At 40.6% G+C, this 24,481-nt stretch overlaps 1 protein-coding gene across 1 annotated transcript in view; it reads left to right on the forward strand.

Moving 5' to 3' along the window:
- Window positions 1-24,481, forward strand: part of dnajc6 (DnaJ (Hsp40) homolog, subfamily C, member 6) — a gene marked incomplete at its 5' end in the record, with an annotated part of 34,218 nt that overhangs the window by 4,957 nt on the left and 4,780 nt on the right. The window contains 16 exons of the mRNA XM_080474014.1: window positions 2,536-2,671; window positions 8,818-8,867; window positions 9,405-9,553; window positions 11,286-11,408; window positions 14,531-14,664; window positions 17,338-17,532; window positions 17,661-17,778; window positions 18,871-18,950; window positions 19,071-19,264; window positions 19,850-19,876; window positions 20,740-21,114; window positions 21,342-21,485; window positions 22,316-22,420; window positions 22,759-22,896; window positions 22,978-23,325; window positions 24,027-24,175. Coding sequence (XP_080330140.1) covers window positions 2,536-2,671; window positions 8,818-8,867; window positions 9,405-9,553; window positions 11,286-11,408; window positions 14,531-14,664; window positions 17,338-17,532; window positions 17,661-17,778; window positions 18,871-18,950; window positions 19,071-19,264; window positions 19,850-19,876; window positions 20,740-21,114; window positions 21,342-21,485; window positions 22,316-22,420; window positions 22,759-22,896; window positions 22,978-23,325; window positions 24,027-24,175 — 2,465 coding nt within the window. The remainder of the gene's footprint in view (window positions 1-2,535; window positions 2,672-8,817; window positions 8,868-9,404; window positions 9,554-11,285; window positions 11,409-14,530; window positions 14,665-17,337; window positions 17,533-17,660; window positions 17,779-18,870; window positions 18,951-19,070; window positions 19,265-19,849; window positions 19,877-20,739; window positions 21,115-21,341; window positions 21,486-22,315; window positions 22,421-22,758; window positions 22,897-22,977; window positions 23,326-24,026; window positions 24,176-24,481) is intronic.

The following is a 24,481-nucleotide window of genomic DNA, read 5'->3' on the forward strand; positions in this document are numbered from 1 at the left end:
CCACTTTGACAAATCTTTACGATCCATTCAAAATGAATGTTTGTTCTGGCGATCCTATCTGTTTGCAAACCTTATCATTTTCTTAGTCCCTGCTTGTATTCAGCTAGCCTAGCTTAGCATGAAGACTGTAAACAATGAGGAACAGCGAGTCACTTTTTAGGCTTTTATTCTTTTGATTAGTTTTTGTGTTGCTTTTTATTAATGGTTTTATGTAAATAGCATAGTAATTTCATTATAATTGGTGTTTGTGGGCTTCGCTCATACAGCTGCACTGTAGACTATAGAAATTCGTCATTGATAATCTTGATAACTGTCGGCAAAGTTCCATTACAGTTTGAAAACTCTGATGATTATATGCTGCATAGTTCAACAAGCGGGACCTATATTTCACAGTAACAAAAAAACACCCCTCTGTCAATAATGAAACATCTAACTAACTTTGAACATTCATGAGAAGGACCTTGGATACTCTAGCATTTGTCTTCACATTCATTGTTTCAAAAGCAGTGTTTAAAAATATTCATTATGTCTCAGAATGAAATGATTTAATGTAGTGTGTATATAAAGTGTTCTCTCAGAAAGTGCTTCTTTGTACAAACAAATATTCTGGGTGAAACAGTATTTTGAATTGACCCATTTTACATAGGCAACATGGGGCACTGCAGCCTTCTCGCATGAAAACAAGAAGGTTCTTAAAATAAAATGAAATGCAGATGTGATAATCAAAGCAGGAGCTGCTGAGTCAGACTATTCCACAGCTGCGGTGCTCTATTAGCTGCAGCTCTGCATAGTTCAGCCTTTAATAGTTTATTAAGCACCGTCTGAGGTTATGCACAAATTGCGCCAGCTCAGATGTGTATTCTGTGAGCAGGCATGTAGAGCTTTATAAGTGATGAGTAATACCTTAAAAATGAATATAATGTGTGAATAAAAATCTAAAAATTGGCTTTTTATGTTGAAAAAGCTTGGGTTAACGCTTTGGTGGAAGTGATGTGACACACATTCCAGCATTTGAGTTGTATCTCATTGTAATGAATCGAGACCTGGCGAGTTTGAAAGGTTTTTACTGCCCGAGGTTGATAATTCAAACTGATAAAATCAAACCCAAACTTCATGTGGACTTCATTCAAGAGTTTTTTTTTTCAAGAGTTTTGTTTTCTGAAGCATTTGTCAGACTTTCAAGAGAAGAAACTTAAATACAGAAATTAATATATAATGAAACCAAAGTCAACAAGTCACAGAATAAGAGAAAACTCCAGAAGCAGAGTCACAACAAGACACAGAAAGAGGTTACAGACATGAAGGGATGCCAGGGATAGTTACATGTGTGGTAATAGGAAGCTTTTTAGGAAAGGGAAAGCAGACTGAAAACGAGACATGGCGATACATATATGCTCATACAGACTTTAAGAAAGGCACTGAGACATAACTGACCGAGGCTGCATATTTATCCAGAGTAGACATAAACGGCACTCCCTCTGCAGGTGAAGGAAATTCTCAAAGCAAAATATTCCACTTGAAACACCGATGCCATTGCTTCCTGATTTACCAGGGTAAAGTAAACACAGCAGGCATTTGTGCTGCTACTGTGGAGAGTTGACCAATATTATTCAACAGTCAGTCCCAGGCAAGCAAATCAGTTTGGAAGAGAGATTTTTTACGAGTGTTGACGTTCAGCATAACTCCCCAGCTGTATCACGCCTTCTCACAGGTATTTCAAACATCATTAATGACAACTCTGACAGCTCGCTCTCACTTGAAAGAGCAACACTAATGACCTGAATGTTTTTTCTTATGGAGTTGCACATACCCAAAACATGTACTTTTTAGAGACTGTTATTTCATCCTCCAGGCTCCCGCAGTCAGAACTGCAGTTATCAGAAAATAATTTGACTTATTTAAAAGCCAGAACTCAGATTGACAGCCTGGAGTGTTGGAAGTCTCCCTGGAGACCCGGTGCTCTGTAGACCGTTGCTGATTTTATTCTGTGGCCGCACTTCCAAGTTACATGTGAAGTGATGACACTGTGGTTGCTGTGTACAGATACAGTATGTGATGAGGGGGAGACAAAGGAAGACTGTGAGGGGGAGGGAGAGAAATTCTCAGATCTCCTGAGGGATGCTGACTCAGATATCACACTCGGGTCTCTTCCAACGTTTGCACGCACGCACGCACGCACGCACGCACGCACGCACCTCCAGATGGTTTTACATTTGACTCTGTGTCTTATCTTTCGTGATCTTGTCAATCATTTCTTACACCTACACATCTCTACTTGCTGTGTCTTGCAAGAGTGACTCATGTTTAGTATACAAGTTAAAAAAAAACATTCCTTAAAGATTTGATTGGGTAGTTTTTCAGTTAAGATTACACATGATGTCTATTTAAAAATAAATAATCAATCAACATAAAATAAATACTGTATAACTTTAGAAATTTTGTGTGGTAGAAGCTTTCAGTTTATTGTTCTCAAGTGTATATTTTATGTTGTATTTGTATACTGATCTGACATCTGGAAACATTGTTTGCCTTCAGATGTGGACGCCAGTTATGGCGGGGGACTGCTGGATATGGTGAAAGGAGGGGCCGGGAAGTTCTTCAGCAACTTTAAGGATAACTTGAAGGACACTATCAAGGACACCTCCACCAAGGTCATGAGTCAAGTTGCCACGTAAGTGTAAAGCATGTTGGTGCATGTTGTTGTGTAACCATAGGATGCGTTTCTAGCATCACCAATTCAAATTAATGGTATTTTTACTGGGCAGGGCTGTTTGATATGTTTCAAGCTTCCCAACATAAAGGTATAGGCTGAACTTTGTTAAAGCTATTGTGGGCTTGGTCACAGTTGTTAGAGAAATGTGGTGAAATCTTTGTTTAATCAGTCAGAAACAGGACACTACTATTGCACCCTCCTGCATCCAGGTTAAACTTTAAGGAATCAAAGACAAAATGGTAATGCGGGGAATTGATCGCAAAAAAAATTCAACGGGGATATTCTAAACATCAACAAGTAAATCACAAGACTAATCAAACACACTCCTGATGAAACAATGCAGAGGGCATGGCCAACAAATTGAATAAACACTGGCCTCAGACTGAAAAATTATACATTTCCTCTCTTTTTCGCTAGTCTTTTTATGGCTGTTTTATTGCATTTGAGCACAACTAATAAACAACAACAACAACAAACCTTTAGCATCACAGACAAACATTAACATATTACAACAACATGCCTTTAACAGCATTAGAAGTGGAGCAGTGTGGGTGGAGAGATATAGGAGGGAGGGAGCAGAGTCTGGCACGGCTCAGTCGTCAGTGTTTGTGCACAGGCATCTGCACAGGGCAGCACAAAGGGGCTTCTGTATTGTCACGCACGCACGCACGCACGCACGCACGCACGCACGCACGCACGCACGCACGCACGCACGCACGCACGCACGCACGCACGCACGCACGCACGCACGCACGCACGCAGCTCCTCTGACTTGTGATTCAGCAAGTTTGATTGTGATTATTCTTACATTTTGTCTCCCCTGCTATGTTGCCCATAATTTTGTGAAGTTCCTGTCATTTTCCTCGCCCCCCCCCCCCCCCCACAGCTTCCTCCCTGTCTACACCTTTCCTCCTCTCTTGTTCTCTTTTTGCTGTTTGTCCTTCCACCTCTGGCTGAATTATTCATGGCAGTTCATTGTGCTAAATGGCCAGTGCACTGCTGATACAGAAGGATTCATTTCATTAAGTGTGTGGTGGTGTGTGAGAGTGTGTGTGTGTGTGTGTGTGTGTGTGTGCGTGTGCGTGTGTGCGTGCGAGCGTGCGTGCGTGCGCGCGTGCGTGGATGTTTGGAATAATGGCACAGTGGGAGGAAGGCGACTGTGCTAAAAGATGAAAGCTTCGGGCAAGTGAGGTTGATGGGCCAAGAAAAGGTGCCACTTGTTTTGCTTGGATAATATATTAAAGTTTGACATTTTACTAGACTAAAACAAACAAACTTGAATCATTTTTCACTGCAATTCACACTCACCTAAAGGACTTACAATCAAACACTCCTCTGTCTTCTGTTTTCATGTTTATTAAAGCGCTTTGAAGGACATCCTCAGTGTTCTTTGTTCTGAAATGTTCCATTGGTGGTGTAATTTACCTCACACTGAGATGCCATGGTTCATTTCAAGCGTGGCGGAATTTGCAGTTTACAAATATTGCAAGCTACCCACAAAACTAGAGGAGGTAAGGAAGCTCAATGGCTATACTTTTATGAACACGCCCTGTCCTCAGTTTGACGTGTTTAATCATTCGACATCAATATAAATTGTCCCGCTACTGTGAGCTGTGATTTAAACAGGCCCGCCACCTGGCCTGCCACCTTGTGTTTGACAGAATGCAAAAGGAAAATGGATGGATGGATGGAATACTTAAAAAAAAAAAAAAGCCTAAATTTGCTCCTTATCAAGAATCAGTCATAAACTAACTCCAGTTCTCTGTTGATTCCTCACGTTGGATCTTCAATGCTTTTTCCCGAGTCATGCTTTAATTTCAGGTTGAAATGATGGGAACTTCTAAGTGGTTTTACTACTTGCAACTTTGTTGCTTTGATTCTCTGTTACTACTTTAATTGAGAGTGATTCCAGCTGCAGCATACAGCTGTTTCCAGATTATCAGCCGACAAACCACAATTCCAAAATAGCTTATATGCTGTGTTGAATGTAAGTGGGAATGGCATGCATTGATTTTTAAATTGTAATAACATCAACATATATTTTATTCTCACTAGCATATAAAAAAAATTAAACTATTGAATGTAGATGTCAATATTGCCATTGTGCTATATATATAAATCTATATATCAGGCTTTTGAATTGTCTACTGATACAATGCTGCAAGGCCACGGACATATTTTATGTGCCCAATAAATAAATAAATAAATAAATAAATGCAAGATGCAATTCTTATCCTCATCTCATGTTGGCAGCATGAATGTGTGGACCAATCACAGCCTTTGCTTTCTGTCCGTCATCACATATTTGCTCCATGAGAGGACAGGGTTTGCTGACAAAGCTTGTAACACTTTGGTACAAAACATTTTAGAGATGTCACCAGATATTTGGAGACATTTTCTGTTGCTTTTACAAATGTAATCCAGATGTTGTTTGGATGAGGCACATTAATAAAAACAAATTTGGCCCCATTGGAAAGGGGGAATCAAAACTCAGCCAAATCATCGCCCCAAAAAAGCCAGAGTGAATAATAAACTTGCATTCATCACAGAAATCTTCCCAAGCTGATGACGGCCTGGTTTCACAAAATATTTGTTTTTAATCCCACAAAGTTTTGTATGTTTTTCACCAGTCAGATATTTCAACTGGATACACAGTGGTTTGTGGCATCTTAAGCAAGCTCTCTCACACACCAAAAATGTCAACTGTGGGAACACTTCATTAGCAATCCCCTCTCGTCTCTCTGATAAATAACGTGAGACCTCAATGACTGCAGCCCTTAACCATGAACTCTGTTAATACCCCAGCAGGACCTGATTGGTTCCTCCCCGCTCCTGTCTCATTTGCATTCAAGGCGAAGGCCTGTTGTTGAATAATTTAAAGTGGCCTGCTTGTTTGTTTACCTGGCCGAAGAGAATTTTTGCTGGAAAACCAAGGATTGAGCCTGGGTGGCTGATCTGGTTTTGTGAAAGACACAATGTCCTTGGTCTGCACCCAGACCGCTCCCCCAAACCTCACTGTCAGACACACACTCATCTAACTCTCCTTACTAAAAGCTCTCCCTCTTGTTGTTGTTGTTTTTTTTAATGTCGCCTTTTAGCCTCGTCCACTGACCAGTCTTTTTTGGAACATTTTTCTGTTTCGTTTCAATGTTCCTTGTTTACAAAAAGCCTGTGAATTCTTGAATGATGTAGTATCAAAATATTGTAATTCAAGTCACTGAAATCAAGAATAGTGATAACGTTGACAATAATCAATAACAAAAAAGGGGTTGTTGGTCAAATGTAATGCCAAATGTCTTTCAGAAATAAAAAAAGAATGCTCTTGAAGTGGAACCATTTTCCAGAGGAACATTTTGGCAACGTCAAGTGCTCAAAATTCAATATCCAGCAAATGCAACCCACATACTCACTGGGACTGTTTGAGCTCGACTGTATGTATGTGTACATAGTCATGAGGCCTATACTACGACCCGGGATAAACATACCTAGGATATCTCTCTGTTTCCTGGGTTAATTTACCCAGACTTGCGCGAGCCTGATAAGCGTTAACACGAAGCAGGTTAACAACTCGGTAGTTGAACCCGGAGTTTTTCCTGCTGGATCAGTGTGCATTCACAGGAAAGGGGTGGAGATTGCAGCATTCTGACCAATCACACACACGGAGAAACCCTGCAGAGCAGCTTACTTTTCTATAGAGGAGCAATAATTCTATGAAAATATGAACAACTGAAATATATCCGCTGGGCTAAAAGCAACACTGTCGCTGCAACCAAAGCCTTAAAATTCCCGACTGGTTAATGCGTGACTTCATACGGCACTGTGATCACTCAGTTGTACGGCAGAAATATTTCAGCCAGGGCTTCCTCACTGCTCTTCTTTTAGTTTATATTTTCCATCGAGTTGTTTTGAGGCTGAGTTTCCTCCGTGTGGGTGCGCTTTGTGTTGGTATATTAATTCCTCACTGTGACGACAGGCGTGACTGGTATTATTATACTCAGTATTTCAGATCAACCCCCGTGAAGCTAAACAGAGTCAAGAACAAGAACAAAAACATCCTTCAAAGCCTCAGTGATGAGGATTTATGTTATGTCAAAAAAAGTAATTAGCATTTACTGTGGTTATAATGAACCTTTTCAAAGACATTATTCAAACAAAGCAGCTAACATTTCAACCACACTAACGTCATTGTAGTATATCGAAAGTTTGTGTGTTTTTTCCACAAATTTTTATACAGGAAAAGTCATTCATCCTGTGTCAGCTTGGCCTCACTTCCTAATTCTGCCAACCTGTTTCAGTATGTGCAGCAAAACCTTGTTGTACATTTTAATTGGCTGCTACTCTATCCCCCAAGAACACAGGCACACTGCTCATTTGCATAGTCGGTGACTATTGGCCCTGGCCATTTAAACCCGACACATGACCTGCTTTTCTCCTGCAATAGCCGACTTGCTATTTCAGGACAGAAGCTAGTGAAACCACAGGTTGACAATGCACATTGCTAATATACAGCGTGATCAAAAATTAAATCCAGTTGCGGAAAACTAACACTCATATGGTTTCTAGAAATGAATTAAATAAAAAAAAAAAGAAAAAATGTTTATCAAACATAATATTATTATTTAGCTTCCCTTCTGAACATATACAGTTTATATGAATGTATTTAAAGGATATGCTGTATATAAATGTCTCACCTTTTTTCCTTAGATTAAACACAAAATCGTTACAAGTTAAAATCCTGACCATTATAATAATTTTACATTCAACCATGCATTTGTTTTTGTTTCTTCAAATACAAGAACAATCGTGCATGCACAGCCATGTTACATTTCATGTGGTTTTGCATGTACTGAGACATCCTTAAGACACACTTCGTCTCAGGGCTTGCATGGAGAGTTGAGGAGCGTTGGATTACATAAGCAGGTCTAGGATTGCATCAGGGCCATATGGCACTCTTCCATGTCCACACACAGATAACTGTCCCAGATAGGCTGAGCTTGTGGGATATTCACAGTAGGCAACAAGTCAACTCAATTTGATACGTATTAGCCTGCTAATGTGTTCACCATGAAAATAATAGTGCAGGGATCTGGGTCGCCTTGTGCTGCTGTCAGTTATTGGAAGGAAGGTTTTTTAGTTTTTTTTTTGTTTTTTTAACGAATCTTACGCCAACTCGAACTCCACCCTGCACCTGCTTCCCAGTGTTTCAGTAGCACTCTTTGCTCCCATGCTGCAGCACGAGTTAAGCACTTGTAGGTGTGTGTGTGTGTGTGTGTGCGCGCGCTCTGCAGCTGCATCCACGGCTTAAAATAAACAACTCTCCATATGGGATAGCTAATGCTGGCTGGGCTGCTCAATTGAAAAATTCACATATGGCATTCTTTTGATCCTGGGCTGTTCAGCCGAGAGTAGTGAGCCTGAAAAAGATAACTTCCCCACAGCCAGACACATGGCGGCGTCAGCTCTAAAGCCTGTTAAGAGTAATCACTTGGATGTGCGTGTAATGCAATACAACTTAGTACACTGACCCTGGGAGGTGGTTCAACCTGTCAGAAGCTGAATATTCACACATTGATCTTCACTTTTCAATGACGTGATGAGAAACAGTCGACTAACGCTTCCATCATAAATACATAGAAACATTTAACATGTTTATATGTCATGCAACCTTTATGCCACTGCATTAGCTGGAATCACTGGGCCATAGTAACCAGGACACTGTCACAGCTGATACAGGGCGAAAGGCAGGGCACACACTGGACAAGTCATTACTCCATTACAGGACTAACACAGACAGTGTGGAATCACCAATCAACCTGAATGGCATGTCTTTAGATTGTGTTAAAGATGCGCCTGGCAAAAACCCACACAGGCACGGCACGAACATGCAAACTCCACACAGAACAAACTCACATCCCAATGGCAGCTTTTATCTGTGCAGCTATAGTGTTATTGTCACTATGTCATCTAGCTTTGACATAGACTTGAACTGCAATAAAACCAGAAATAGAAAAGCCTTATACTATAGTGTACATTTGTTCCATATTCTGTTCTGATGATCTTTGGTCACTTTTTTTTAATGTTTGAATAAACTTTTTTCCTGACAGGTACACCAAGGGGGAGCTGGACATTGCCTACATAACATCGCGAATCATAGGTAAATGCATGAAGTAGTTGCTAAAGACCTTAGTGTGCATATGCGTGTAAATTCATCCCATCGTCTTAAGCAACTATTATAAATCAATTGATCTATTCATAGTGTTAAAATCACCCATCATGAGTTGACTTGTTGCTCATACGTTTTATGACAGACATAAATAGTTTGTGGTTAAACACATTTGTATTTACATTGCTTGCTTATTGCTGTGAAACAGCAGCATAGAGCCTCAAGTCCCATTAGGGTCCCCAGAGATCGCAGATAGGACACGAAATATACCTGTTAAAGAAAACTACATCGCTTTCTAGAGCAACAATAGCTAAAGTGACGCCTGCGAGCACCTCGTAGTCAACTTAATTGAATCTCATTAGATAGATAGATAGATCAAATTAGAAAAAAAAAATCCGTCACATGAATTAAAATGTTGACCTTCATTTGACAGAGGACACTTACTAATTATTTTAAATACGGTGTCTGTAAATATCAGTAGCAATGTGAAACTCCTCCAAATATCACATCTGGACTTTTTATTTTCAGTGATGACCTACCCAGCTGAGTCAGTGCAGATTGGCTACCAGAACCATGTGGAGGACATACGCTCCTTCCTTGACAGTCGCCACGCTGACCACTACACTGTTTTCAACCTATCACAGCGCAACTACCGGGGCGCCAAGTTCTCCAACAGGGTGAGTTTGATTGTGACATATTTTTTTTTTCCTATCGTTTTTAGTGGTTGTATGACACGTGCTCCTTTCATTAAAGCAACTCTCCTGGCAAGGACTTGAAGACTTTGCTTGCCATTTTTGAATAACCTGTATTTTGAATGGGAATTGTTGCTAGATGTATTCATAAACTATGTGCACACAGTATTTGGCTTCCCATTTTATATCATTAGTCAACTTTTTATGCTCATTCATGACAAGCAGGGAGGACTGTAGTTAAGAACAGTATTAAAGATTTACGCTAGTGAGAGGAAAGCTACAGAACCTTTGTCCTATCAGCTACTATTTTACTCTGGTTTACATGAGATGAAATGCCTTATTATTCCTGAACTAACTAGCAAATATCATCAGGATTAAAAAGATTCAAACAGTTTGTTGCTTTCTGCATTTCTGTAGTATAAGGCTTTTTCTATTTCTGGTTTTAATACTGTTCAAGTATGTCAAAGCTAGATGAGAGTGATAAAGCGGTTTGTTTTAATAAATGATAAAATCAAGAAAATGGCCTCAACAGAGAGCCTCAAGCCTCAGCCTCAACAGAGAGACAAATTCTGTCATTTAACTGACCCACACAGTGTTGGCAGCTCAGCTAATGTGTCACTATAACAACGAAATGAAAAATAACAGTCACTTGTATGGTGTTTCTGCTACTTAAAAAAAAAAAATGAAGTAGTAGCTGTAATCAAGTGTCAGTAACTTCCAACACACTGATTAAGTGCTTTCCATGTTTCTTGATGCTAAAAGAATTGATGGAATTTCTGCGAGGTGACCATACAGAGCAGTGTAGAATTAGATAAGTGTGTCTACTTGCATTAAAGTCTGTTTTACACTCGTATATATAATTCTACTTAGGTGGAGGATGTGAGTGCGTTTGCCACTACTGTCTTTTAGATGTTGATTCTCAGAGGAATTGTTGTCTCAGTAACGCTGTCATATCTCACTGGCTTTCAAACATGGATAATCCATTCAGTTATTATGCAACATTTGTTCGGATGCGATCAATAATGTCTTTATCGTGAGACATCGAGTGACATAAGCCATTCAAAGCAACAGTTGTACAACACACAATGTCTGTTTATGTGCTTTGCAACAATAACCACTTGTTATTGAGATCACTTCTTGAGTAGAGTGGAGCTGCACAGTTACTAATGGTGCAAAATCACTATTCAGAAATCTTAAAAAAAAAAGCCCTGAGAAAATTACCCATGTCTTCTTTATTCTTTTGATGGCTGTGACAGCCACACGGATGGGGGTGTTGGCACGCAGTTATAGCACCGCAGGGTTTGGACTGAAGTGAACTTATATGTGGGAGATCTATACTGAAAAAGTGCCTCCTTGTAGCACATAGATGAAATGACGCTGAAGAGTCAAGCTGAGAATTCAGAATGGCCAAGATGGCCCCCTGTCTGCGTGTTGAAGTCGCTTTATCTTTAGCTAGATGACTCATCGTGGCAACTGCTGTGTTGTGTTGCTTTACTGCTGCAGTGCTGTTACTAACCTCCTCTTTTCCCTTTTCTGGCCCTTCTGAGTTTCCAACTTTTCCCTCCCCTTTTTATCCTTCCTCTGCATTTTTTTTCTTGTTGTTTCTATTGCAATCTCTTCTGGGTCTGCCTCTTATCCGTCGCTCTTTTTTGTTTTGTCATCTTCCCTATTTTCTTCATTTCACCTCCTCCTCTTATTTCCTGGTTCAATTTTCCAGGTGTCAGAGTGTAACTGGCCTTCGCGCCAAGCTCCCAGCCTTCACAACCTGTTTGCTGTGTGCAAGAACATGCACAACTGGCTCAAACAGAACCCCAAGAATGTGTGTGTCATCACCTGCTCGGTAAGGACAGCCAATCCCATTTCCCCTTTAACCTTCATTTTGTTTTTATGTCATCATTTGAACTTTTCATGAGTTTAAATGTACCTAAACTTTCACAAGTGGTTTAAAAAAAATAAATTGTGTTGGGGCTCGTACAGAGTACGCACTGTTAGAAGTCCTAGCAGTGTGAATTGGTTTCTACACCAGGGACAGAAGATTCATTAACATGGGCAAGACAGTAAATGCGCCTGTGCAATGTTGCTCTCTACTAAATCAGAAGTTTACAAATGCAAGAATGTACTTTAGTATGCAAAAATAATGTTACTCTGTACATCATCTAAGTACACCACCAGGACCTTCAGGAAATAAACTCAGTTAAAGACAAAAAGGAGCAGTTCTCACAGTTTATGTACAGCAAAAAAAACTTGTTTTAGAGACAGGTGGAGCTTGTGTACCCGTCTGTTTTATCCCTTTGACATTTTGCAAACTCTTGTTTTTGTGCAGCATTGGTATTGCTTTTGTTGTCATGTCAATTTCTGCAGCATGTCTACTGGTTATTAGCAGCTGTCGCTCACAGCACCAGTCAAAGTGTGGATTATGGCGAGAACGCGGTCTTAAGATTTCAGACTGTCAGAAAAGGAATTTACCATCTTTGTCGTTCACTACTGTCAATAGCTTTTCTCGAATCCCTCTCACTCTACGCCATACGACCACAGAATTTAAGGCAGGATCAAAGATATCATGATTACATTCAGAGCTTAAAATTGTCAATAGAAGACCAAGCGCACAAAGTTCACATAGCGGTGAAACTAGATTGAAGTCTGAAACCAACTGCAAGAGTGAAATCAAAATAATAACAAAAGAGTGTAAGAACAAAAACTAAAGAGGAATGGCTTACAGATTCACAAGTTATGGAAAGACGTACTCCCTGGGATATAATGTGATGTAAAGGCCGATTCTCACGCACGCACACACGCTAAAGGAGAGAGGCTCAAGCAGTACAGCTGGAATGATGAGGGATTAGTCGGATCAAAACGAGGGAGGAGCGCGATACTGCATGCACACGCTGAGTGATAAGGGCAGATCGGTGTTAAGGCAGATCAGTGAAAAGAAACTTTCAGAGCGAAGTGAAGTTCACAAAAACGCATAAACATTAAAAAGACACATTACGAATTAAAACATAAGACAGGTGTTAACTGACAAACATAAATAAAGAATAATCCACAAAAGTTAGAAGAAGTAGCTCATGAGTGTTTAAAATGTTTCTTTTACAAAATGAATCCTGTTACCATCAATTGCAAAAGCAGAGAAATTCAGTTTTTATGAAAATAAACAATTTAGTGGACCTGCTCCGATTGTTTCTCGATGAACTGTTTTGGAGCTGCTTATTATCCTGTGACCTACGTTTTAATCCAAGCGCAATATAGATAATATGCTACCAGAAGACTAACTAAAACTCACTCATCATCAAAAGTTTCGAGTTTCCTCTCTTGTGGTTCTCAGTTCAGTAGCTTTTAAATTTTTATTAGATTAAGAATCATGCTTCCATATCAACTGAAGTGCTTTTTTCCCTCAGTGGTTAACACTTTGAAGCATGATAATTATACTCTAATGAATCACAACAAAGTACAATGGGTGACTTCTAAGTTAGCGTGTTCTCTCTGTGCACGCATTGTTTTATGTACCCAGGTAATCCAGTTTCCTCCCACAGTCCAAACAAACTGCATTCAAGCTGAGCAATGTCTCTAAATTGACCCCAGGTGTGAATGTGGTTGTGTTTCTGTGTGTTTGCCCTGTGATGGACCGTGGACTTGTCCCAGGTGTAATCAGCTGAGATTGACTCCAGCTGGATAAAGTGGTATAGCTGGATGTAAATAATGTGGTTAAAAATTCACTCCCTTATGGCTCTTAAATTAAATTCCCAGAGATTCCACCAGCCTTCCACAATAAAACACGGAGCGCAAATCTGCTGTTTAACTGAACAATTGTCATTCTTTGACCTCCTTTGTTGTGTCTGTTAGATTGTGATGTACTGGTCTGCACTTCTCATGCTTCCTCAAAGCCGCACAGGAGGTCCTGAGTTTACATTTAGTCCAAGATTTTCTGTGTGGGGTTTTGCATGTTCTCCCCATGCGTGCTTGCATTTCCTTGGAGGACTCCTGTTTCTTCCCACAATCCAAAAGCATGCATGTGCAGGGTTAAATGCTGACCCTGAGCAGCCTGCCGGTGTGGAGAGTGTGTGGTTGTCTTTCTGTGCCAGTCCTTGTGGTGTGGTGTGCTGATGAACTGGTGTACTCTGCCTCGGCCATAATCAGCTGTGATATGCTCCAGCTGAACCCCTCAAACCTGAACGTGATGAACTTTAGATATTTGCCGAGGAGGTTTATATTGAATAACATTGTGGAATAAAGTAATGCTTTCGTTACCTTGTTGTACTACTGGACTGGACAAGAGTGTTTTGCCTCTCTCGAATGTTTTGTGTAAACTCACCGATATACTTGTGTGTTGACTGATTAAAATGTGTGATTGATTCCAAAGAAATGATGTTTAGAAGGCTCAACAAAGTTCGTTTGGCTGTGAGTTTCACTTTTACCATAATGTCAGGTGTATTTTAAGAACAATAAAACCTCATGCTGCTGGAAAAGTTTTCGAAATGGAACTTGCAGCAAACTAGAGTCTGTTTGGTCGAGAGACAGCAATACTTTACACACACTGTGGTGGAGTGTATTTTTTGCCAGGTCATTGTGGTTTGACTGTGGCTTGGAAACCTGCTCCTTCTTACATAATCTGCATCAGATTCTTCCTTTTCAGACACAGTTTTGTTTTCACAGTTTCAAATGACAAGAATGCTTTTGTTTGTAACTTATTACAGTAAACTGATTCTCTCAAACAGAAACACCCACCAACGATGAATGTAATTACTCGTTGCCTATTTGCACATGAGTTACTGAGTCATCCAAAATGCTCTTAATGTTATAAATTCAATGTGTTTTTTAAGCAACGACCTGAAAAGTTTAAAGAGAACTTGATGTGGTTGTTAAACGTTAATATAAATAAGACATAGTGGCAACCGAAAGTAAGCTTGTGAATCTAAATAGAATCATTTCATAAGATGTGTAACGCTCTTCTTTGTGTGTTTGCAGGATGGTCGTGCTCTCTCCGGTGTTTTGGTCAGTGCCATGTTCTGCTTCTGCCACCTCTTTAACAACCCAGTTCCTGCCATGCAGCTGCTCAGCGCCAAAAGACCAGGATCTGGTCTCTGGCCTTCACACCGCAGGTTTGCCTTCCTGAATATGGGTGTGTGAAGACAAGAAAGGGAGGGAGAGAGACGGAGACTGGTAGTTTCACTTACAGCACATTTTGGACTCAGCTTTCGAGCCAGCACCCCTGATATCTCAGCTCGGGTTTCAATGTCGTGTTGTGTAGGCTACTTTTAAGAAATACGTTCAAAAAAGTTGAGAAAGTTTAACCATTTGCTTGATGGTTTGGCGGGCTGGATTGGAGCCTCCGCTGGTTTTGGCCTTATGGTTGACACCCCTGTTCTCTAGGTTTTTATCAAGCTTGGGGAAAAAACAATTACAAATATTCAAATGGTTGTAATTACACTAATCACAAAACGTTAGGGATATTCAGCTTTCGGGTGAAATTTTAGGATGAACCTAAAAGGCAGTATAACCTTTACAGGTGAACTTAATGTGACATTCTCTAAACCTTTGAATACACATGTCCAACTGTTCAAAGTTTCAGCACTTTTTGCACAACTTGCTGTTCTCTAACAAAGAGCTTAGTGGCAAAATTCACAACAGCAGTTTGATCCAAGTGTCGACCAATGCATTTCCTAGTTCAATTAAAATGAGTGTTTAAGCAGTCCTTCTCATCATGCTCTTCACAGTTTGACATCATGAGGCTAAGATAACAATTGATGAACAGCACCTTGACATTGCGAGGCTTCGAACAATGTCGAACAGTGTCACAGAGTGTCATCAGAATCAGAATCAGAATCAGAATCACTTCTGCAGGTTGAACAGCGACACAGAGAGACTGGACGAGTCATAGAAGTGGTCGTCCTTTGGCCACATCCCACACTGATGAACGCTTCATTATGAACTGAGCCCTGTGGAACCAGATGATGAATGCCACTTAGACACTAAGAGTGTTGAGAGGCACCAAGTGTCGGGTCAGACCATTGGAAATCGTTTACATCAGCATAGTCTGCGTGCTACACAACCTGCAAGGATACCTGACCACACCACCAGGCACAGGCGTCATTGACTTGCATGAGCCGGAGAGCACTTATGTAGGGACCAGTGGGCTTAGCGCTGTTCTCTGATAAAAGTCCATCCACGATGATGAGAATCAACGAAATGATGGCCTTCAGTGATGTTGGAGACTCGCTGTGCATCAGCTACTGTTGTAACCAGACGAGCCTTTGGTGGAGGTTTTCACAGCGTGGGTAGGATTGTGTCGTCAATGCAGAACTGTCCTAGACTTTGGGAATGGTACAGTGACAAACCCATAATACCTGAATAACGTCATTATTCCAGTCACTGTGCCTCTGCACGAACAACACAACCTAATTTCATCTTCATGAACCACAATGCTCCAGCTCATCAAGGTGGCATCATTAGGGGATGGCAGCTGGAGACTGAGCTACCTCAAACGTAGCGGCCTGCATTTTCTCAAGACGTGAATCCCATAGAGAACTCCTGGGATCTGCTGAGTTGCCGTGCAGACTAGAGGCTCGTCATTGTCAGCAGGAGACGTCATTGTCATGCTGTAATTGGTGCTCAAGGGCACATGACACGTTATTGAGACTGACATTTTGCTGTGGTATACCCACCACTGTGTTTGACTTTTGTTTCAATAAATTCTTTGAGATGAGGAAATCACATTTGCATGCTTCTACTTAACTGTCCTAGTTTCAAGCTATAATATCAGTGTAGATGGAACTTTTTACGCTTTCTATAAAATTCACCCAAGAGCCAAATATCCCTAACTCTTTATGAGTAGTGTAGGCAGTAGTTCATAGATTAGATTATACTTTATTCATCCCGCAATGGGAAAATGTACTTACGGCTGTGAAAAAAGGTAAAAAAACAACAACATCAAAGAAACAGCAAAAATATACAGAATATACTGAAAAAGATAAACATTCTCCTAACAAACATAACATTAACAAAATACAATAAACTTATGACTGAAGTATGAATGTAGAAGTAAGCAAGTGTGCAAAATATACAAATACTTGCAAAAATATTTTACAGCAGCAGGTAAAGAGATAAGAGAAGACCCTGGAGGTATTTAACAGTGTAAGTAATTATCAGGAAAAAATATATATTGCACATGCTCTGTTTGTATTTTCTGAGTATATAATTTTATTCATAATTACATATATTTTACTCATTGTGACGCACTCAGCTAGGTTTTTCCACAGAGTGTGTTACAATTTTACTTAATATTCAAACCTTTTGATCTGCAAATGTTTGTTTGTAGCCATCAAGTTTATTTAACAGAGAACATTCATTTGTTTACACTGTGTACATTTCATCGTCTTTAATTTACTTTGAGGAATGCTTTGGAAATCACTGTCTTTTTGGGGTAAATTTAAGTATTTGCACCTAAAAAACGACTAATGTTTTTCTCAAGTATAATTTAAGGAATATACTAGTAGTTATACTTGATTATCAATTTTGAGAACATGCTTCATAAGGAATAATAGTGAGAATTAATGGAAAACTACACATGATAGGTGAAAACACTGGAAGCACAAGACGTACTTATAATGTTGCTTTACATTTTTCACACTATAGAAATATGTGTTTTTAAACCATCCAGCAAAATTTGAGGAATTAAAAAAAACAACAGAAAAACACGTGAAAATGGTAAGAATATAAAGACAATCAATATCAAAAAGTAAGTTTTGATTTCAACTTTAATTGTCTCTATGCAGGTACATAGGCTATGTATGTAGCATGGTATCAGAGAAACCCAGCCTCCCGCACTCTAAGCCCCTGGTGATCAAGGCTCTCACGATGAGTCCCGTCCCCTGCTTCAACAAGCAGCGCAGCGGCTGCCGGCCCTTCTGTGATGTCCTCATCGGAGAGACAAAGATCTTCACCACTGCACAGGAGTATGAACGGATGAGGCAAGCAACACCTCACAGACATATTTATAGAATTACACAATTTATAGCCCCTGTGTAATATACGTTCCTTCAAGCTCCTCCTCTCCCTCCCTTTTCCATGTTTGACCTTTTTATTGCTGGACATACAGAGAGCACAGGATCCAGGAGGGGAAGGTCATTTTCCCTCTCGGCGTGAGCGTTCAAGGGGACGTTGTGGTTTCCATCTATCACATGAGGTCGACCATTGGAGGACGTCTGCAGGCCAAGGTATGATTTCCCACCATCAGTAACTTTTTTATTTTATATTCTATATTTTATGCGTCTGACAAAACTGACAGGTCATTAGTGGAATTTTGTTTGGGAGAAACAGCTGAATGCAAAGGCATTAAAACAAAAACCCAGGGGAACACATTATTAAATTCAGGACCTGTAAATTCCTGCAAAACCCACGTTAGAGGATTTTTGTTTCATTTGGAAAACAGTGTTTGACTTGTTGCCTTTTGTCATTGCTTGTTTATTGCCTTGTGATAATGACATTTGCAGTTTTTTTTATTTACATTCTCCATACTACTAAATGTTTACTTTTGACTTTTTGTCTGCACTAATTGGTTGCTGTAGGGTGGAGTTTTTGCATTTCTTCTGGGACACTACAAGGAGATGCTTTATATTAATTAAGTCATAACGTGGTCTGAGCTGACTGCATATTGCAGCCTGATTGGCTGTCTGCATTGGCCATCACTATGAGCTGCATGATATTCTTGAGATATATTCTCTGCACTCCATTCCCACCAAACACCCGACGTGATTCAGATGTTTTTTACGCGAAATCTGGGTCGGTCTGTCATAGTCTCTACTTAGCCCAAATATGGTCATTGGAATTTGGTTGTTTTCGGGCTGTCCAAAGTGGTTCAGATTTTGCCCAAAAATGTAAATTGGGATGTGATTGGAACGTCATTGGACAGTCCAATCCCACCCCATTTTCCACGACTGTATTTGGGCAAAATTTTGACCACATTGGACGGTCCAATAGCAATCCAACTTCAATGGACCGTGTAAATCATGTTAAGTGTTTGGTGAGTCATAAGCACATGAAGTTTAATGCAGACTGCACAATGTCTGAGTTCGGGCCATTCTTTGCTTTGGTCGCAAGGCATTGAACTATTGAAGCCTACACAGTGAAACTCGCCACTTTGATAACTTTGGATTTTGTGAATACAACTATGTACATAAATAAATGTATCAGCATGTTTTTTGTCAATTGTCTCATTCAGAGTCAAAGTTTAAAATCTATAGCATGAAGACTGATTTATAAATGTAACATGTGATGATAAATATTTGCCTTTGCCTTTATTTTGTTAGGTGTCCAACACCCAGATCTTCCAGATTCAGTTCCACACTGGCTTCATTGCTCAAGGAACCACGATACTAAAATTTAACAAGTAAGGAAAGTCAGATGCACCTATATAGGGAAGTATATAGATAGAAAGATAAGAAAGTTTCTATTTTCCATATTCACACCGTGTTTGGCTTTTTAAAGAACACACTTTCTTCACTCTCAGGCCCGAGCTCGACGCGTGTGACTCTCCTGAGAAGTATCCTCAGCTGTTTCATGTGATACTGGACGTGGAGGTAGAAGGAGTGGATAAGCAGAAAGACCTGACACCACCGTGGGAGCAGTTTCCATGTAAAGATCTGAGTCCCAACGTGCTCTTCTCCTGCCACCAGGAACACCAAGATGCACTGGCTATTGCTGGTAATATGGGACAGGCTAAACTGGGCAAATGCTGTCTTTAAACTAGAAACTGTACACCGTGGTCTGACAAACACAAAACACAAATGGAGATATATTACCGACAGTGGTCAATTTCAAGAGGTCTGATCTAAGTTTGATTAAGTGCAATGGATTTTCAATAAGCAACAATATTAGTGTTTGAAATGTTTTATGTTAATATGTGTTTATATGTTTTTTTATACACACTAAAATATGAACACATAATTATTGCAGATCAACATAATCCGGCAATAATAGTTGTCTGAGGCACCGTCTAAGTTTCATGGGAACTGTTTAAAGGCCAAGCTTTGAACCTCACACAAGTTCAAGGCTGCACATAAAACAAGGATCACTGGCAAAGGATTTCACTATTTAAGAATCTAAAAATATATAGTTAACACTAACAGACAGACTGCTTGCTCTCACTCACATTTTGTTATATTTTATTGGCATGAATAGGCAAAATGCAATACATCCCTAAACAACAGCGTGAATGCACATGACAGTCTGCAGAATAGAGTTCAACACAAAAAAAACCCTAACTTCACTCATTTTTGTCCCTGCAAGATGAGATGGAGGGCTTGGATCTGGAGGGTAAGAAACTATTTTGGTCATCAGACCTGACAGAGCAGATAGAAACTGACTATAATTAACTGGTTGGGTTCGTTCAATTCAATCAGACACTAAACCGGGATGTGCTTATTTTATTAGAATATTGGTAAATACATTGTCTGTTGTTGTTGTTGTTTTCTTTGAGGTCAATTAAATCGTTTTACAGCGACAGTTTATGATCTGGAGTGATTGAATTGAATGTAAACTGAGCCTGGTTATGCAGTGATAAATCATTTAGGAAGTGCTTCCCACCCTCCCCTCCTCCGCCTCCGACATCGATACAAACCCTTTGAACATCTGATAAAATCCTGTCCCTTGTAACATCAGTGTAGATTTAGGTTTTTAGAGTTTAGAGAGTTTACGGAGTTTCGAGAACGTGGGAAAAAAACACACAATCTCAATAAAATTGGCAAAAAGAACAAGAGGCAAACATATCAAGGAAAACTTGCTCTCAAGAACTCAGGTTTAATTCTATATTGTCCATGCAATCCTCACATAAAATCACATTTATTTATTGAGACCCACACTCATACAAATTAAATAATCATATTTTAGATTTTTCGTCTGATTAGTGAAAAGCAGCTACCTTGCAGAATTCCTTCGCAGGTGTAAGTATTACTAGAGTATTGGTGTTATAAGCAGTGATGCCACGTGTAGTTTCATGTTATTATATAGCTTAATCTTATCCCCGTGCCCGCCCTCTGTTCCTAGTTTCCCTCTCTCTGCCCTGTGTCTACTTCATAACATCCCCCGCTTGCTGATTTGTCCATTTTCGTGATTCTGTCCTTTAAAAGTCTCCTTTTTTTTGCTTCTTGCACTTTATTTCTCTCTCTCATCCTCTGCAGAGCCAAGCCGGCCCCAGGGAGGCCCGGATGGTCGGGGCCACGGCGAGGAGAGCGAACCCTCCGACGATGAAATGCTCTCCTTGTCCAGTCAGCGGAGCAGCACCAGTACAGCCCCGCCGAAACCGGAACCTCCTGCCCCGGCAGCTGCCGCCGCTGCACAGGCTGAGGAGGTGGATCTCCTTGGCTTGGACGCTGAGATCAAACACCCGTGCTCCTCGTCTCAGCCCACAACTGCAGCAGCAGCAGCCACTGACCTCCTGGGGGACCTATTCGGAGGCCCCCCTCAGCCAAACAGTGGGGCTTCATCTGCCCAGTCCACACCACATAAAGTAGCCCCGAACACTGCCTCGCCATGCCCCTCCCCTGCTCCATCAGGTGAGGAAACAAAAAGTCAGATTAAGTCAATTGGTAATCATCTGGGTGGAATAGCTCCATGTTGTCCCCATTTGACACATCTACTAAATTAATCTTTTGATGAGAAGACTTTGGAGTTATAAAAGTAGAGGACATACAGTATAATAACTTAGGGTGTTCAAATCTATATCAACAACACAATTCTGCAATAAACAAGGGTTTTTATTTTTATTTTTGCAATCCCTCAGCATTTGATCCCTTTGGGACGGGTCCCATGCCTAAGCCTCAGGACATGATGGGTTCATTCCTTGGACCAGGTAATGTGGGACAACCAGACCCTTTTCTGCATGCTGCTCGCTCTCCATCTCCCACCCTGCAGCCTGCAGGTTTTGGTAAGGCATGTTCCTGTTGTTCTGCTGCACATTGCACACATTAGTATCTTGCTGGATTTATTCAAAGTATTTCATCAATCTGAGTAAGTCAGGGTGGGCTGTGTTTTATATTTGTAAGTGTTTCTGACCACATGCAACACTGCTACTTTCTGCACGTGTGGTTTTGTTCAAACGGACATCTCAACCTTGCTTTCTTTTCAAAGATTCCTTTGTTTGATTTTTATTTGTAATATCTCTGTCTTGGATGGGTTTGACTGACAACTTCTTTGCGCAATAGCTTTGAAAAATTAACTTTTTTTTTCTTCTGCTTTGCTTTTGTGAAGTTTGCTTTGCAATGAATGACTTGGCATGATTTATGTTATGCATTTGCCGGCGAGCGCTTTACTTCAGCATTGCCCCTGCACAGCTTGCTTATATAATCTCATTCAATACTAGAAAATAATCTTTTCTAAAGCTGCAGTCAGTATTTGGACTAAAATAATTACTTCACTGTTACATTCATGCTTGTGCTACAATTTTTTTTTTTTTACAGTGTGCAAGCCTATTTATCTGTAGTCATTCAACTTGGAATTATTGACTGAAAATAATTTGTTAGAATTCAACGTGTTCAGAGCTCAGTTTGATTTACAGTTTGAATTTTATTCACTTTTTTTTTTTAATGCCTGGCAATTCTACATTTACCTTCAAAACTTACAATTAGGTTATATCAGACTCCTAATAACTGCTCTCCTGAATCTGTCTTTTTTAATTGTCTGTGAGGACACATTTGAAACCTTCATTACATTTCCACTGTGCTCAATATATGACTGACCTTTTCACTGCGTAACCAGGTCGGAGTTCCCCCGTCCCGCCCACCACCCCATCCGTCAACATTCAGCAGCAAAATGCCATGGGAGGCTGGGACTGGAACAGACCTGCTGCCACAAGTACAGCAGGTACTCACAGCCACACACATGTAAATCTATACATCCATCTTCTATACCACTAAATCTAGTGTTGCATGTGGCTGAAGCAAATCCAAGGTATGTGTGAAGGTAGGGTCACCATTTCTTTACTTTACTTGGATTGACAGTAATGAGCAATCTAAACTAATCAGTTCGTGTCAGTCACATGTGTTTGCACCATTGGTGGAGAAAATAGTTGCATGCAAAGGAAGAACGTGCAAACTCCACATAGTAAGCCCCCCCAAGCCCAGACTTGAACCAGACTCACACCACTGTGTTGCTCCATGGGCATACAGTCAAAACACAGTACTGTTTTTGGTTTTCTTCAGGAGGTGGTTTTAATATGGGCAGCCGGTCAGCCACCACTAGTCCGACTGGCTCCGTCCACAGCACCCCCACCCATCAAACAAAGCCAAACAGTCTGGATCCATTTGCTGACATTGGAAACCTCGGGGGAAGCCTTGCAGGTAAATCAATGGAAATTTCAAGTCAATTGCATTCACTGGCAAATTTTATGCCATAACTTCTGATCTCACTGATTTCTGAAGGTTCTGGCTTCTCCAGCAAGCCCACCACACCGACGGGAACAACACCATCCTTCCCTCCAATGGGCTCCCCGTCGCGACCACCTCCATCTCCCCAGCATGCAGGAGCATGGCAGCCCCATACAGGAGCTGGTTTTCCCTCGTGGCAGCCTGGTGCAGGAGGCGGAGGAGGGTGGCAGGCCCAAGGACAGGGTCCCACGCCACAGCCAAAGCCCAGCCCCAGCCACACCTCCATGCCCCACACCTCCATGCCACACACATCGCCCCAGAATCGACCCAACTACAACGTCAGCTTCTCTGCAATGGGCGGAGGCTCGCCCAGTGCGGGAAGCAAAGGACCGGCTGGAGTGGGTAAGACATTGTGGCCTTATTTTATCTACAGGTGGCATTAACACAGCACAATATTTTAAAAGACATGTTATGTGGCGCTGACTGTTTTTGTATGCGTCTCTTTGGGTTAGTTCCTGTCTATTTCCTAATTAAGAAAAGGAGATACTGTAACCAAATCAACCATCCATTGCCAGTTTCAATCTACCGTGTGTATCTGTACTTCCATTTATTTCAAATAGTTTATATTCCAAGTAGTCCATGTTTATGTTATGACATTTGTGTAATATTGTTATTGCATGACCTTCTTTTTGAAATGCCTCCAGCCATGTTGTGGTGTTTTTTTGGTGTTCCTAATATGTTTGCCCAACTACATGGCACAGCAATGTAACGAGAATGAATACAATACTAATACTCAGTATTGCCATTGGAGCCAAAACTGATTTGACAAAACACAACAAAAGAGCAGCAAAGTGAATAGATTTACAACGTGAACGCATGCATGTTCTATACCAGTTAATTCTGTTCAGGTTTGTGGGGCACTAGAGCCAGTCCCAGCTATGTGCAACTATGTACTTCTAATATGTAGATTTTTAAGTGTAATTGATTTACCACTGGGTCAGCGGTTCTCACGATGTTGCAATAGTTGTGTGAATGTGTATAAACATTCAAGGATCCCAACAAGTTTGTTTTCTACTATTGTTTATTCAATTGTCATCTTCCAGGTTCAAAGCCCAAAGCCTCACATGCCAACTTTGACGATCTGCTGTCTGGGCAAGGCTTTGCTGGGACCAAAGATAAGAAAGGACCTCGGACGATAGCAGAGATGAGGAAAGAGGAGATGGCCAAAGAGATGGATCCTGAGAAAATAAAGGCAAGACCGAGTGATTTCTTTTTTGTTTTTCTTAACCAACAGAAAATATATGTAATCTGTTGTCTTATTTACTGTGTGTGAGAAAGATCATTTCCCATGACATTTGTTTTCTAGCATCTCAGTGAGGTCACATGTTTATCCACTGTAGTTTTGTGCCCATAAAACGTTTGGCTGTAAAACATTTCCTGTTTATTCCAGAATTAATGAAGCGACCAACATAGGTCTCCCATGAACAAACTTTGGTTTTTCTAATCACTTCTTTAAAGCCTTTTACGAGCGCACTGAAAGTATCGATGCTTATTGGAT

The sequence above is a fragment of the Lipophrys pholis genome, assembly GCF_963383615.2.
Source record: "Lipophrys pholis genome assembly, chromosome: 10".
NCBI classification, from domain to species: domain Eukaryota; kingdom Metazoa; phylum Chordata; class Actinopteri; order Blenniiformes; family Blenniidae; genus Lipophrys; species Lipophrys pholis.